General features: G+C 38.9%; 1 protein-coding gene across 1 annotated transcript in view; it reads right to left on the bottom strand.

Moving 5' to 3' along the window:
- Window positions 1–1,129: 1,129 nt before the first annotated feature.
- Window positions 1,130–16,577, bottom strand: part of LOC140227446 (glutamate receptor ionotropic, kainate 2-like) — a 92,887-nt gene continuing 77,439 nt past the window's right edge. Inside the window, exons 10-20 of the mRNA XM_072307851.1 lie at window positions 14,819–15,007; window positions 13,951–14,115; window positions 13,127–13,243; window positions 12,544–12,648; window positions 11,796–11,987; window positions 10,864–11,022; window positions 10,307–10,478; window positions 6,563–7,040; window positions 5,670–5,940; window positions 2,531–2,596; window positions 1,130–1,207 (exon numbers count right to left, since the gene is read on the bottom strand). Coding sequence (XP_072163952.1) covers window positions 1,130–1,207; window positions 2,531–2,596; window positions 5,670–5,940; window positions 6,563–7,040; window positions 10,307–10,478; window positions 10,864–11,022; window positions 11,796–11,987; window positions 12,544–12,648; window positions 13,127–13,243; window positions 13,951–14,115; window positions 14,819–15,007 — 1,992 coding nt within the window. The remainder of the gene's footprint in view (window positions 1,208–2,530; window positions 2,597–5,669; window positions 5,941–6,562; window positions 7,041–10,306; window positions 10,479–10,863; window positions 11,023–11,795; window positions 11,988–12,543; window positions 12,649–13,126; window positions 13,244–13,950; window positions 14,116–14,818; window positions 15,008–16,577) is intronic.

The following is a 16,577-nucleotide window of genomic DNA, read 5'->3' as shown; positions in this document are numbered from 1 at the left end:
ATAATGAGCAAGCAGCGAACGTCTTGCTCTCAAATTTCGATACATGTACGATACTATGCGGGGCGCAAGAAGACATCGCTACAGGATTCACTCGTAAATTCGACGCAGACCAAGTCTATTCCCCACTGGCACTTCGCATGATTCCTGCGCATTTTCCGGCACTCTGCGACCAGCTTATCCAAACATGTTTGAAGGATATCGCTGTAAAAGACGCATGAACACACCTTTGCGATTGTTTCATCAATGCATGTCAATAAAACACCATGGCGTCCTGATGTTTATGATTGATTCCCCTCGATCTATCGCTCGTCATCGTCGTCATCAAACGTTCTCGAAAATATACTCTGTGTAGATCATCCAGCTTGTCACACGGAGGACGGCTGGTCGTATGATGTCGATGCTAGCACGCGCTCTCTATAGAACAAGGAGAGTGGGCATCTGATGAAACTTCTTAATACAAACACATAACATCTCCTGACATTTTCACTTATGATTTGTTTTCTCTCTTGGGAAGCTGTTTAATTGACAACTCATTAATTTCCACTTTCGGTCTTCAGTTCTGACAAAATATATGAACAAAACTTTCAGAGTTAGAAAGGAGAAACGACACAGTTACTATCCGAGTGATTTTTATCCTCGGTGAAATAATGAGAACTGTAAGTTTGCCCAGGGTTGAATGAATTTGAAATGACCCTCGAATTCCAAATTTCAGTTGAATAAAAAGGCGCAACCGTGAACAAGACTAGTGAGGAAAAAAAAAAAACACTAATGGCTCTCGTTACATACATATATATATATATATACATTTTGCTTCTGAAATACGAATTGCAAGAACCACTTTTATTTTCAAATTATGTAAAAAAAGTTAGATTGTTCAACTGGAATTTACCGAGGTAGTGTAAGCTATATGGGTTATCTAAAGCCTTTTTTTTTGCAGCTGTTTTGTAAACTTCTATAGTGACACGAGATCATGTTGTAGTTGTTACCTTGATTTGGTTTATATTTTCCATGAGCGTGTTGTGCAAGAATACAAGAATATCCTATGCATTTCTGTTTTCTTTTTACAGCAAACATGTACAGATGTAAGGATGAGATATTTGATGAGACCCAGACTCGACCGACAGGTTCTTTACTTACCCGTTGTGCTCCAAGGAGTAGGTCTGAGGGGTTGAAGAACCATGCTGTCGTTTTCCTGCACAATGTGTTGCTAGAAACATACAAGACAACCTCATATCAAGTCACGATTGTAGTTCTCATTGTTACCTTCTCAATTTTTTTTTTTCATTTTGTAAATGAATTGCAATGAGCGTCAAAATGGGAGATATTTTGACGCTCCGTTCCTACAGTCACGGGCTTTAAAGATCCCCCCACAAGCACAAACTTTGGTCTTTAGGCACCCGAATCTTTAATCTTAATCTCGGAAATGAGAAAACAAATAGGCTACTTTCGCTTCAAGCAAGGACTTACATACATCGTCTCATCTATTTCACTGTATGATTTGTATGTTTATGATCTGATAATTTGGTAATTTATATGCTTCATTATCGCTGTTAACATTTCCTAGCGTAAAATAAATGCAGAAAACTACGAGCAAAATGAAAAAAAAAATGAGCTGTGTAATACTTTGTCCCTACGACTTAGGCAACAAGGGCATCGCAGTTAGTAAAGCAGAAGAAGCTGAAAGGGAAAAGGATAAGGTAAGTTAATCATATTTCATTATATATATCATTTTTAGTTTGCTTTTTTTTAACAGGATTTCCTTCTTATCATTATACGTGGGAGTCAGAACTGTTGAAGGTTTTAGGGCCATTTTGATATATCATTAGACGCATATAGCAAGAGCTGTTGAACTATTCACATGTAGCTTCGAGCTTAGCATGCCACATGGGATGAATTGTTTGTCGTGACCAAATTCGGCCGGAAGAATTAAATTGTTTACAAACGATTCGGATGGCAACAAGCAAGTAAAAGAATAATGGTTGGCATCGTCAATTTCATCTTATCACATTTCTTTCACTTCTTTTCATTTATTTCTTTCTGCATTTCCCCCCCCCCCCCTTGGTAATATATGTAATCTAGCGGTTGACACCACAACCCAAAGCCGTATTCGGTAAAAGGAACTAGATCATACTCCTTGCTTTACCTAGACTAAGTTGGTTTGTTTTTTTTTTTTTGTTTTTTTTTGTTTTTTGCTCTGTTGTTTTTGTTGTTTTTAAGAGGCATATAACAAGATCAAATGAAAGTTCATGGTGATAATAATGTCTCTAAGCAAATCAATACGTCTGTCGCTTCGTTTTGAATATTAGTTTAATATTATAGGTGGAGCAAGGTATTGGAAAAGGTTTTAGTTGTTTCGAGAGATGGCAACTCGCATATGACAGGTGATTCTAGGGCTAACCTATGCTCAATCGTGGCGTAGGTTCTAACATTATCGGTTGGGAGAGATGAGAATACAACGAGGTCAATGAACAGAGTTCTGCCTCATAATCATGCTCTCATTCTCACGTCTTGAGTGAAATATGCAAAATACCTTACTGTTGTTGTCTTGCATAGCGGAGCCATTATTGCGTGATGTGGGCAGCTTCTCTCCCCAGTCCTGTTCGTAATAATACGTCAATTGAGGCAAGAGCAATGGTTACCACAGTGTAATACGTCATATTGCATAGACACAGGCCAGTGGGTTAGTAGATCACAATGAGAAAATGACGAGAAAGACACGCATGCCACTTTACAAGCCAAGAACATCGGATACTAGAAGAGTACGTCACCATTCAATAGCGCCGGAACAGGTGACAGCACGTATATCATAATATTGTGTGCGTTTTTCACTCACATATACACGCGTCAGTGTGAATTGTATTGATGCATTGTATAACACACGTAAATAAGACGATAATCAATCCAAAAAACAAAACTTGACGCCGAAGCTTATTGCCATTTCATTATCCATTTGATGAAAGACATTTTTTTTTTTTTTTTAAATCTAAGTTTATTGTTTTTAAACAAACGTCAATGCCCCGGGGAACACGGACTTCAACTTTATCGATGAAACTGAAATAATACGTGCGACCCTATGTTGACGACGAAACTTTAAAGTCCCTTATTTACGCATGTCTTTAATTGCCGTTAAGTTTAGCGCTGTAAAACAAAAATCCATCCCCGCATTTAAACCTGATATGAAAATTTTCTCTCAAATCATGTGACAAGGGTCTGACAGAAAAGCGACAAGAATAGAAAAGGGATACAATATAAGATAAAGAAAACAATGAAATAAAAACAAAACTCTATATTCGTTGTGCTGGACACCCTAGAAGTAGTGCAGTGTTGATATATGCATTTTAAAGACGAAATTGTATTGTAAGACAATCGGAACAAAGACCACGAAACATAGAGAAATGATTGAACGCATACGAAATATATAGAGACATAGAGGTGCATGATACCACTGTGTGCTGTGTGTGTTTACAGTGGAATTCTTTTTAAGTTATTTAACAATTAGCTTTATGTCTTGTAAGAAAAAGTTGCACCCACCCCTTTTTTCTTTCTTAGGTTAAATATGCTTAGCTGATAACGTTAAATGTTCATCTATATATATATATATATATATATATATATATATATATATATACATATATATGTATATGAAACCCTTACCGATACAGTTAATTTCTAGTTTGGTTATATTCATTTTTTTTAAGTGAATTCTCTTTCGCAACATCCATTCCCACTGAATAACTATACATTAATTACACCCAGGTACTGTCAATATCAAGTGCAGAACTCATCATGATTATAATAAGCATGTGTGCTCGTAATACGTCATAATAGCTGTGAACAGGGCGTAACGGAAACAAAGAACGAAACAAAGCAAAGGACAGGTAAAGAAAAATACATCATCGTGAGTTGAGCACTCAGAATACAAAGCATGCATTGTTAGTAAGAGATTGCGTGAGGACAAGCTTGGACAGTACGAGTTTGATAGGACAGCCAACAAACGAGGCAAGCTTTCAGCACTTACAGAGATGAAAACCACTTTGCGCTGTTAGTAAGAGATCGTTACAGGCCACACATACGACATGGAGAGAAAAACTGTTAGAAATGAGTTTGCACAATACATTCACTTAATGTTAATTGCTGCTCCATTTCGTGTGTGTGTGTATGTGTGTGTGTGTGTGTGTGTGTGTGTCTGTCTGTCTGGTTGTCTCTTGTGGGAGAGAATTTGTAATAAATATTGCTCGTTGCATATATCTGTTTGAAGTTATTTCCTTTTATCCCAAAAAAAAAAAAAGAAAAGAAAAGAAAAGAGATTTGACAGATTTCATTCGTGTTCCATAAAGATACGAATTTATTTTTGGAAGTGAATCTTTCGTGCTGCTTTAACACACAAATTCTAAGGTTCTTATGGGCACCCAAGGGTAAACTCTTTATACGCACGGGATAAGATTAGATTCATCAAAACAAACCATAATCATGAACACTCACAGGATAAACCTCATCAGCGTTAGGTAATGATTGCTGAGACGAGTCAGTAGTATTGTTCAAAGTTAACAAGGATAAAATCTGACATTGTCTGAGCTGGTATATGGTATAGAAAGGGCACACAGTCTTATTGAGTTCTATGATTTTTTTTTTTTTTTTTTTTGGCACGGGAATGGAGTTTCTTCAATCATCTAGCTTAACTGGATAATTCTTTTTTTTTTTTTTTTTAGTCTTTTCCTTCAAGTCTTCTGATTCCTATGTCGGAGTTCGGTTCATGTTAATGTAGAGGTATGTTATACACCTTTACAAGCTCCTGACATTACATCCAATGTAATTAGAAGCAGCGTGTTAGTAGTTAGGCTGAAATGACAGCGAAGAATGGACGTGTTAGTAAAAAGTTAAATGCAGTCAAGGAAAGCAGATGGAAGTTTAGTAGCATGAAAAATGAGATGAGGTTCTTGATTTGCAAAACATTACCCACCCAGTAATCGCATGATGCATGTTTAATATTGTCGTCTCATAGGGGACACAAAGATAATCAATCTGCAGTGCTAGCTTCTTGAATGGATTCCGAAATAAGGGATTGCCAGCTCTGTATTCCGATTTTGTTTGCATTTTGTAAGAGGGTTTATCCCGAAAATTACCAATAGATTGTTTGAAAGTTATACGGTAGATCAATTAAAGGGACATTTGATTATCAGTTTCTGGCAATCAACTTTTGATTCTTTTCCGTGATTTTTTTCTTCTTGGATGTTATATAGTTTGATGGCATGGTTGGTATGTATTTGCAAATCTAGAACACGAGGTTTTCTGAAGAAAATACAGTACGACAACACGCAGTGGAATTGATTTTAAATCGATGTCAAGAATTAAACAGCAAAACATTTAATTCCGACTTATTAGTCACGCAAAAGCCTTCACTATTATTTTCTTTGATACATAGATGGTATCTCTAGCAATGAGAGCAGATGTAAAATCAAACTTTTCGTTTGTCGTGAAAATAACACCTATAATGGCAATCAAAGCATATCTACAATTCAGGAATTTTGGAGACAGTATGAGTATAAAGTCAACATATTTAACTTTGAATATAGAAAAAAAAATCACATACGATTCTATTTGAAAATATTTTATGTCTAAGAATAAGTGTATTCCCGGACAAACCCCCAAATGCGGTCTCGAAATCATACCTTCTCTTTGGCCTTTCTCGCCTCCATCTGCCGTCGCCTTTTGTAGAATGACGGTGGCTTGTGCCACATGTGTTCGATGATGACGGCAATGAAGGAGAGGACGGCGCCGATGATGAGCACGTAGAATGCCCCGGCGATCTTACTGAGGCCGATCGCCGAGGCCTTAGTGTTCGGGTTACTGTTGACCACTTCCTCCGGACAGATGGACTCTCGCTCAAACCACTTTTTCTTGATTTCCTCCAGGATTCCCTCTTCCTGGAGTTTTAAAATCCTTTGGAAACGATAGAAAGGGTACGGAAAATGCTAAAGTTTGTAATTTCATGACATATACATGAAATAGGCGTAATGTTTTATTTTTAATAAATAGAGAATATGACATTATTATATAGATTAGACACGTTATCTCTTTACGATAACCTCGATGTATTCAGTGATTAAAAAACCCCAATAAATTCCTTACCAAGGATATGACATTGACTCTATAAACTTTGTTAGACAAGTTGTATGCATGCCCTTTTTAGGACCAAGTGTACAATTCTACGGATGCACGATACGAGACGGACACCCATTATACAGCCCATGAGTCATTCAGCCCATGAGCCCTACAGCCCACGAGTTGTAAAGTCCACGAGTTATACAGCCTATGATTTCGACACTAAGCAAACAAGGCCAACGAGACCGATACATTAAGCCCCGTGCTGTAATGTCGAACTCGTGAGCTGTTTTACGTGGTGTCCACTGATGGGCCTTATTTGCCTTGTGTCGAACTAATGGGCTGTATATCTCGTGGCATGTATGACTCGTGGACCGTTTTTTTGTTAATTGTCGAACTCGTGAGCTATATGACTCGTGTGTGTCGGTCTCATACACCCTGACGTGTTTTGGCAACTTACGCAACTGACAAATTATCCCTGTAGGCCGCCCCCTGCGGTGTCGCAATGCCGTATCCCTTGAGATTGAACGGCTTCCCAACGGTCATCAGGTCGCATTCGGTTTGCTTGATGTAGTCCAGGATGGGTGCGTCCCAGAAGAATGCGTATGACTCCTGCTTCACCCGCCTGTACCCTTCCTTGTCGGTGGGCACCCACGGACTCGTCTGGCTCGAGCTCATGAAGTCCCACATGCGCTCATAGATGCGCTGGTTTTTCCTCTTCTCGAAGAACCTGTGGAGGCTGCTGTTTTCGATCGTGCCGTAGATGATCTTATTCTGATTGGCGAGGTCCTCCAGGGAGTTGATGGGGTTCTCCATGCGAGTGACGGTCAGGAAGGCGGCGAGGTTGGCGGTGTACGTTGCGATGATAATGAGAGCAAAGAACCACCAGAAAGCACTCAGCATCCTTCCCGACACGGAGATCGGGGTGTTATCGCCACCTACGAGAAGTGGTTGTATCAATGATTATAGTGATTTTTTTTTTCACAATAATACAGCATTGATGCACATAGTCGCTGCATTGACAACAATGTAAATGATAATAACAATCATGTCAATCCCTTTCGGCACATTCAAACACCCAAACACCTGAGATTTTTATCTCAGTTAATGTTTCTAAATCATCTGCGGACCTTGTGCAAAGAACATTAAAATGTCTTCCACTCCAATTTTCTTTTACCGTTATATTTTTGCATATCATACACTCTAGAATTTTATAGCTGAAAGTCAGAATAAAAAAATGAGAATTTCATGTAATAACTAAAAGGTTGATAAATGAGATATTTGCAGTTACACTACCAGTTTTATCAATGGTTTTCTTCATGCTCTCTCTCGAACATTCAAATACATATCAGTGTCACTACCGTTATATATTATCAGCATCCAGCACCTTAAAAATGTCATATTCGCATGACAGAAGAAAAAAATGCTGTGCATGACAAAAAAAAAAAAATCTGCAGAGTATTTAAAGATACATCTCGGTAAACAAAGCAAAATACGTCGTACTATCTTAGCATTGCATTCAACGATATTATCCGCACGGGATAGAGTACGTAAGAATATCATCACTAATAAGACAATAAAAGCTTTTTATTCAGTAAATATCAAACTGTTCTATCTTTGGGAAAGAGAATAAACGAGTGATAAAGATATGAAACCATGGCAAATCTTCATTCCGTCAAATATCATCAACATACTGGAATGGAAAAACCAAATTCATCGGCACCCGAACAATTTATTTTTCATGTTTTTTTTTCTATGTGCACATGCACCAGCTCACTCCAAGTATCCCTGATAATACTTTCGTCACCATGCAGGGCGTGTTGGTAGAAGCCACTCGTGGAACACTCCCATTCCCAAAGATAAAACGTAGAAACAATTCTACCCTAATAATGTGAAATCGTTTCTGATATTGTCCTTTTTTTCGAACGAACACAAGAAAGAAATGATAATATTTGCCTTCAACGGGATGATTGGTTCTCACATTCCAGTAGGCTGATGATGACACCAAATATATCGGGTGGAAAAAAGAGACGGAGAATGGATGATGGATAAGATTAAACTTCTTGAAAAATACAGTCTACACAAGATTACGTTACATGATCAACTGATGCTCCTGCTTCATTCTCGGCAACAGTTTATATACTTCATATCATTACTAGCATCTGTTGTTACAACTGCCTGAATCAATCTACTACAATCTTCGGATAATACGTGTAATATGGAGAAATATATATACTGATGGTTGTGGCCTAAGTTACCCAAAGGTAACTTATTAATAATGCATACATACGGTTTCTATAACGCCATTTTCCATTCTGATTAAATACTCGAGGCGCTTTGCATCAAAACAAACAGACTGCAAAAAAAAAAAAAAAAAAAACCATAAAAGAAGAAGCAGAAGAAAAGAATGTCTGTCTTCAAAACCCAGGGTTGAAAAAAAGTAGGATTTTAGGTTGCTCCTCATAGACGTTATGGAGTTTGAGTGTTTCAGCTCACGTGGAAGTAAATTCCGCTGCGCTGGTCCAGCGAAAGCGGAAGATGTAAGAGACCAGCATCAGTATTGGAACTTCTTTGAGGCCCTTGTCAGTTTTATTACCAGAGCAATGACTGATACCATTTTTCACACTGGGGGCAATAGTGACATCTTGGGTTAAACCCTTTCTTGATGGATGAACGATTTGTGGCTGACATCAAATAAAAGATCTCTTGGACTTCGACTGAATAAATCTGCTAATAACAACAGTACAATGGAGAAAATGGTATCAAAGTTGACCTTCAACCGTAGAAAGATGACCATGGAAAATATGGTAACTTGTCTGTTCTGCAGGACAGAACACTTAAAGCCGTTTTTTAACCTTTTCAAATGAGGTTATGAAAAGGAGGTTCTTCTATTCGCAGCTCCAATCGAGAACCCAAGGGAACCGCTTCTGTTGTCAAGGTAGACGGTTGCTCGACAGATTCGTACAGCACCAATCAAATTGCAATAATTCTTGACCCGAACTGATATTTTCTAGGCGACATTACTTCCGTAGCCTTTTTACCAGTGCTCTGTTCGCCTGGCATGTCTTGTCGTTATAGTCAGACCTACCTTTGAACAAATTCTCACCTTCTGTTAAAGACACACTTTCCATCACAGCTTTATCTTGGGGAATACAGCATCTTAATCACTCACCTCTCGCGAAATCTGGAAGCCACCACACTTTGGCTCTTCCAGACACATGCACACCAAAAACAAAACAAAAACAAAACAAAACAAAAAAGAAAAAATAGGACAATCTACAAAAAAACTTACAACAAATCCATCGATCGGTCTCTCCTAAAGGGATAGGCCTATCGCAACTGATTGACAAACTGCCCTACATCAAGCACTTCATTGGCCAGTATTTTTAATAGTAGTAGCTATAACAGAAGAAACCATGGGCATACACACTCGAGCAGGATTCGAACCTGCGACCTCCTGATCACGGGACAGGCGTCTTATCCACTAGACCATCCACTTCCGCCTGACAGCCAGTGCTGGCTGTAATCCTTATAGCGTGCAGCGAGTACTCCGTAATTATTCAAATTGATGACAGCCTTTTTCTTTGGGTAGGTCTATCATTGAACCTTGACCATTGCAACCTCTCCGCCCCTCATTAAGCAGAAGAAGAAAAAGACGGAGGAGGAGGAGGAGGAGAAGAAGAAGAAGAAAACGTCCCGCGGTCCCTGTATCGTATCTCTTGGAGTTGACTTGAAAGCTTTTTACTGGTCTGATTCTGGCGTGCGGCACAAGGATTTTAACAGTTCGAAATGGTTCAAAACACCAAATCAAACTGGATCACAATTTCCCGTTAAAGTCCGTTCATCCTAACGGCTTTCAAAAATATTAAAAGCAGCTATAAAAACTGGCTTTCACCCAGTGAATCTTGGCTGCTAGTCACTTCACTAATATTCTGGAGGCACTAAAAAGTACAGCATAGATGATATGTATTCTATATACTAGATCTGATGTTACCAAGGATGAGAGTTTATATATATATATATATATATATATATATATATATATAGATAATATATACATATATATATATATATATATATATGTATATATATGTGTGTGTGTGTGTGTTTACTTGATATACAGATATTTAGATATGTATTATAAACATTACTTAGAAGGAGAGAAGGAGACAAGCAGACAGAATGACAGTGCCATAGTTTTCACCTTGTTGGAGACACGACGCGAAGGCGAACCAAAGACTGTTCTGCAAGTTGAAGTCGTTGGCCTCGTCGCACTCCGGACCACCCTTCCCGTACGAGCTGTACGGGCTCAAACGGTCCAGGATGTAGATGAGGAAGCCGACCACGAACAGGGAGGCGAGCACGCAGCCCCACACCTGTAGAGAGAGAAAGACAAATTTTCAGAGAGAGGAGAGGGCTGACCTATGCTGATTTGGTATGTGCAACTCTCAATGCGAATGTTGATGTGGATGAGCAGTTTGATAAGTTTGGAAAAAGTAATAAGTGAATCACTTTGGATTTTATTAGTTTTATAACTAATTGTAGTGAGATCATGTAAAAATTTGCTTTTTTTTTTTTTTTAATCTCACAGCAGTTTAATCGTACTACAGAATGTTCAGCAAGTGGGTGTCAAAATATTCCGCCAGTTTTGAAAAACACAGAGGAATACGAACTGCAGAAACCGCATACTCAAACTAAATAAAAAAGAAAACGGTCAAGGACAAGGAACGAAGAAAGTGAGAATCGATGTAAATGTTTAACCTTGATGTCGAGAGGCTCCAGGAAGGCGAATACGTTGGACTTCTTCTGCGGCTTCCGAAGCAGAATGCCCACGCCATAGTTCATGAAGGGTTTTGTGAAGTCGACAACGGTCTCACGGTCCGAGTTTATCACCATTCCTGCTACAGCCATGTCAGCAAGCTGTCAAAATGTTTGGTTTGTAGTTGAAGGATTAGTCATCTTACGTAACCATTAAGGAAGAAATCGTAGCCACTAAGGAAGAAATCATAGCCTTATCAAGGAAGCATCTGCAAATTCGATTACTTTAAGTCTCCTTCGAAAGACTAGAAAACAAGATAAAGTGCCTTGCCTGAGGATATAAATACTACAACTGTCGGGAGACTAGAATTGAGAGTTCAGGAATTAGGATCCACTTTGTAAACCACGCAGCCACAACACGTCAAACTGATGCAGGATAGCATGTGAATTTCATTCGTGAAATATGAATAGATATATGTCTAATGACAAGTAGATACCTAACGGCTTAATTGATTAGAATTACTTCTCTTTTGGTAAACTGGAAAACATCTAAGAACGTGCCCAAGTGGGGCATTTTGTTGTGACTGAAACTTGTGACTGAAACTTGATAGGATTGACTCGCATTTCACAGTGCTTCTTTGGGAAAGCCAAAAAAGGACAAACCTATCAAAGGGTCTCAATGTTCTTACTGATAATCAATATCAAGATCCAATTTGAATGGTCTAGAAAACTCAACATGGGCGAATATGAAAAAAAAAAATGAATCAAGAAATCTTATCAAAGTTGGTTCATATCTACGGTAGATAGTAATGACTTGATAACACTGGCACCATTCACAGTATTCCGGTTTATGCAATGTACATGAAGCAGGGACCTCAAGACGTGGTCTTTACCACTTGGCCACAACACATTTAGCATTCTTCGTGGGAGCTCACCCCGTAGTAGACTTGACCGACCAGCCCGTTCCACGATCCGTCCGCCCTCTTTCCGCCGTAATTACTGTCTGGGGTCAGGTATATGTCATAGGTGAAGTCTAGCTTCTCCGCGATCTTATCAAGCATATCAATGCAGAAACCCGTGAACTTCGGCCCAGAGACCGTTTCCTCTATTGTCACAAATGGGGCTTCCTGTCGGATAGAATTACACGTTATGTTTATACGCAGCGCAGGATTATATATATATATATATATATATATATATTTGTATAATATCTTCCACGTTTTCTTTAACTTTATGGCATGAAACTTGTGTTGATGGATGATTGAAGATACCACAGTTACAATATATTGGCTCTAGGTACACGGGATTAGTTGTTTGTTTGTTTGTTTGTTTTTTTTGTTTTTGTTTTTGTATGTCAATTATACCACCACGGATATTCTTCCGTATGAGAAATCGGAAGGAGAGCTATTAAATTATGATAACTGAACAACACACAGGCACTACATTACACTTGCGGCTACACTTTGTGCTTGTTTGAATGATAGAATGGCATTGACTCCTAGGCGTCCTACCAAGGCTGTTGCATGATTATGTTTGTGCACTTGACTTCAACCCCCTGTTTCTATAATATTGAGGCCAGGAAGAAAGACTGACCTCTCTTTTCCTTTGTGTGTGAACTGCCCCCCCCCCCCCCCAGGAAAAAGACGTCACAACCCCTGTGGCCTGGAGAGATGGGTCTCTTACCTCAATGGTGACGATGTTGAACCTCTTGTTACGAATCTCATCGAATCGTCGTGTGAAGGGAAACTGTGAGAGCGTTAGCTGTGCTTCGTGGTCCCACGAACCGATCTGGAGAGAGAGAAATTTCCCGCCATTTAACGAACTTTGTCACTGCCAAGACTCTACAGGCAGGTTAAGCAGTTGCAAGGGAGTGTGTATGTGTATTTGTATGTGTGTGTATGTGTATGTCTGTCTGTGTATTTGTATGTGTGTATGTCCTTGTGTGTGTGTGTGTGGGTAAGGGTATAGTGTGTTCGAAAATTCTACGACCGGAAGGGCGCCTACACCTTACGCCAAGGGGCATTATGCGAAATTCTGAGGAAGCTAAAACGTTTCGTGATGATTCTACAATACTTATGAATGGCGCATATGCTTTCAATTATATGCATGAGTCATACCCGAACTTTCAAATTACGTCACGACATACAAACGTTGGTTCACACTTCCAATATTGTCCACTGGAAGTACGACAGGCACCATTTTTTTTTTCACTGGACTGCGTAAATGTGGAAAAATGATTGCAGAGACATCAAGAGCAGTATATCACCTTCCAGGCTTTTGTGACGTTGTTGTGACCTTCCACACTGATGATGTCGATAGCGACCTCTTCGTTGTAGCCCGTGCGATTAAATTGGATCACTCCCATAAGACCGTCTGTTTCTACCTATGTATGCAAAGACAGACCAGTCCAATAAACATAAAAGACATGGTCAAATACGAACAGGTCATGTACAACTCAGCGCATTACCAGAGAAAGGTCATTCTCCATTGAAAAGTGCGTCAAAGCTTTTATCTAGATAGAATCATATCAATTATAGATAGTTACAGTCGGAAAACTTGGCAGAGTAGAATTTCCCGGGACCTGTGACTGAACAATCTTGCTTTTACGTAGGCCCCACTATAGTATTTCTCGCACTTTGAATATAGATCAATACTACTGTAAACAGTTCTTTGTGTTTTTAGAGACAGTTGTACATTCAGATGAATTTTCATCTAATTTGTAATTTGTAATTCTGGTATTGCATTACTGTATTTTTGTGACATTTTCATGAGAAATATGAAAATAGATTATGAAAAACTGAAATTAAAGTTACAATTTGTGATTCAAATGCATTTTATCATTTTTAGTTGGACTCCTTTATAAAACCGGCTATTAGCTGCTACATGAAAACATCTAACATGAAATCACTATTTCATTTCTGTCTTAAAATCTGACACCTGTCTCCTTGTTTCTTTCGAGTATTTGACGTTTTACAATTTCAATTGTCTTGCGTCATTAACTCAAAATCAAATGGTTGTTGTATACCAACAAAGGTTTATATTCCCGGAACCACCTCCCCCTTTCTATCTATCTCTCTCTTGCTTGCTTACTTTATTCAGGGCTTTCTTGAGGCGGTTGGAGCCCCGTGAGTTACTGCGATACTTGTTGTTATAGCAATGCGAGATTTCTGGCTCCACAAATCGGCCCTTGGCTACCACGTCTGATATAGACACAGCGAGTGCGCGGACTGCGTCATAGAGGTAGGCCTTGTGATACTGAAGAAAAAAACAACAACAACAAAGAAGAGAAAAGAATAGGAATTTTCATGGTAAAGATTGTAAAATTGATATACAAAAACAAAATCTCATCGGCTGCACACTTCTAATTGCGGCGTAATATTGCAGCTGCAACACAGACATGAAAATACTTATGATTATCTCGTCGCAACACCTAAAAAATGAAACGTCTAATATCAGAATTTTTTGTTGTTGAAACTTGAAAGGACTGTCCTGACCCAATGTCAAATTCTTGCAAACATTTCCATGGTACATGATAACAGAATATCTTGAGTGATTTGTGCGCACAACCTCTTAAAACAAATAACTTCTAGAGAGCCCACATACAGTAGGCATGACAGTGGCTATAACAATGACAACGAATTTTATTCTTGAACGGCCCACCCGGGAGCATGGAAAAATAATCAACAAGGTAATGATAACAATAATAATACATACACTGGCAGTTCAAGTAATTATCTACGATACAGCCCTATACATCTTAAGTTATCATTTACTTTGTGTAATGAATAAGAGAAGAGGGTCAAAATAACATCCCGGCGTATGGATGTTTGAATAAATGGATACATCAGAATCTACATGATTTATAACAACCTGGCGGAAAAGTGATATTAGGGATGTGTGTGTGTGAAACTGTGCGTGTGTGTGCACAGTATTTGCTGCTGTGAAAGGGCACTCTTACCTCCATTGGTTGAAGGTAGTCTGGCATAAGCTCCGTGGAATTTTCCGGCATGTCGCTGCCGAGTTCGGGGTCAAGGGTCAACCAGGCTTCGTAGAAGTCCTCTCGGGTCGGGTCGATGGAGACACGCTGTTTGAGCAGTGTGAGGATACCACGTGAGCCGTTGAAAAAGCGGAACTCGTCGATTGGTTCCTTAAACGATATGACGTCACAAAAAAAAAAACAGAAGAATCCGTCAATTCAAGTCTCCTTATAAAACCTACGTGTACGCTACTCAAGTACTGAAGTACTGCGAATACATGAACACGCACAAACATACTCTTATATCAATAAAAATTATACCCATCTGTAATTACAAGGAGAGTTTAGAACTATATATGCTGTAGACGGGAGAGTGTATAAATGGACTGATATACATAAAGCCACTGAGAGAGAGAGAGAGAGAGAGAGAGAGCTAGTGTGATATAGATATAAATTGCAGGTCATGCCATGGTGAAATTCGACTTTACCCAAATCATAAAAAATGATGGCAATTTAACAATTCCCTTTGTGACAGGTAAGAAGGAATTAGCATGTAAAAGAAAACTTTTAGGTAAGTTTAATGATCTATTTACGTCAACCTTTTTAAGAAGAACGTTCAGGCGTTTTGCATCTCAAGACGGTGAGTCATTGGCGTCGCAGAATTGAGCGGAGACTACCAAAGCATTTGCCCTTTGCGGCGCGGGAAAACTGTACACCCTACTTTCTCCGATCTGATTAAATTAGTACGAGGAAGGGATCGGAATGTTTTCAGTTATTGTCGGAAAGGTCTTGTGATCAATTAGGCGAGTAAATCATGGAAAATGATAACCACTTTGGGATAATTTCCGCCGTTTGCATTAACTTTAAATGAAGAATTGAATTATTGATGTCCAAAAACATTTATGCCGTCTGTTGACGACGGAATAGCAAATGGTGACGGCACAGACGTTCGCGTCATAGACGGGGTAAGGAGGTTCGATTTTTTAGAACAAGTCACGAAGATTTTTTTTTTTCTTAACCACCTGAATCCATTTCGAGGATTTCATTGCCAGACGCTAAGTCGTAGGCTAAAAGCCAACGTACTCCAAGTATCTATTCCCTTCAATCTCCCTAAACCTTTTGTAATGGCATTTTGGTTCACTGCAGAGTTTTTTGTCAATGTTTTCTTTCAATGCTGAAATGATTGTCGTTTTATTTGTAAAGTGTTTGGTTTGCCATGAAAAAAAAAAAACAACCCAGAGAATAATACTTCACTTTTGCTTTTCATTCCGTTCATTGTTGATGTTCTTAGACTGTAATATTTAGGTCCCAAAGAGAGACTCTACTCGATTTCCCAAGTTTCCACCATCTCGTGAGCATGAATGAAATATTATGATTTGATCACATTAATGGTAAATGGCAATGAAGGGTTTTTTTTTTTGGGTTACATTCTTAAAACATTTCGTTCATTTTCTCTTTTTATTTTTCGATGATTTGTTTTCTTTTCTTTGTGTATGTGTTTATGGCATAACCTCAAAGGCTCAGCAAATGGAACAAATACTCATGGGGAATGCACTTAGCAACGGAAGTTGATGTCACCATGGGATCAAAAGTAACTATGTCACAAAATGACGTCTGCGGAAATAAAATCTGTAGTTTGCACTAAAATAAAAAGGCCACCAAGAGGACCGACACTGTAAGGCGTATTTCATCTTGCCTATTGCTGGTGTTTTCATACGGTCAGCATTAACGGTCAAACTGA

Source organism: Diadema setosum, chromosome 4, assembly GCF_964275005.1.
Source record: "Diadema setosum chromosome 4, eeDiaSeto1, whole genome shotgun sequence".
NCBI classification, from domain to species: Eukaryota; Metazoa; Echinodermata; class Echinoidea; order Diadematoida; family Diadematidae; genus Diadema; species Diadema setosum.
This window is presented reverse-complemented; position numbering and strand designations above follow the sequence as displayed.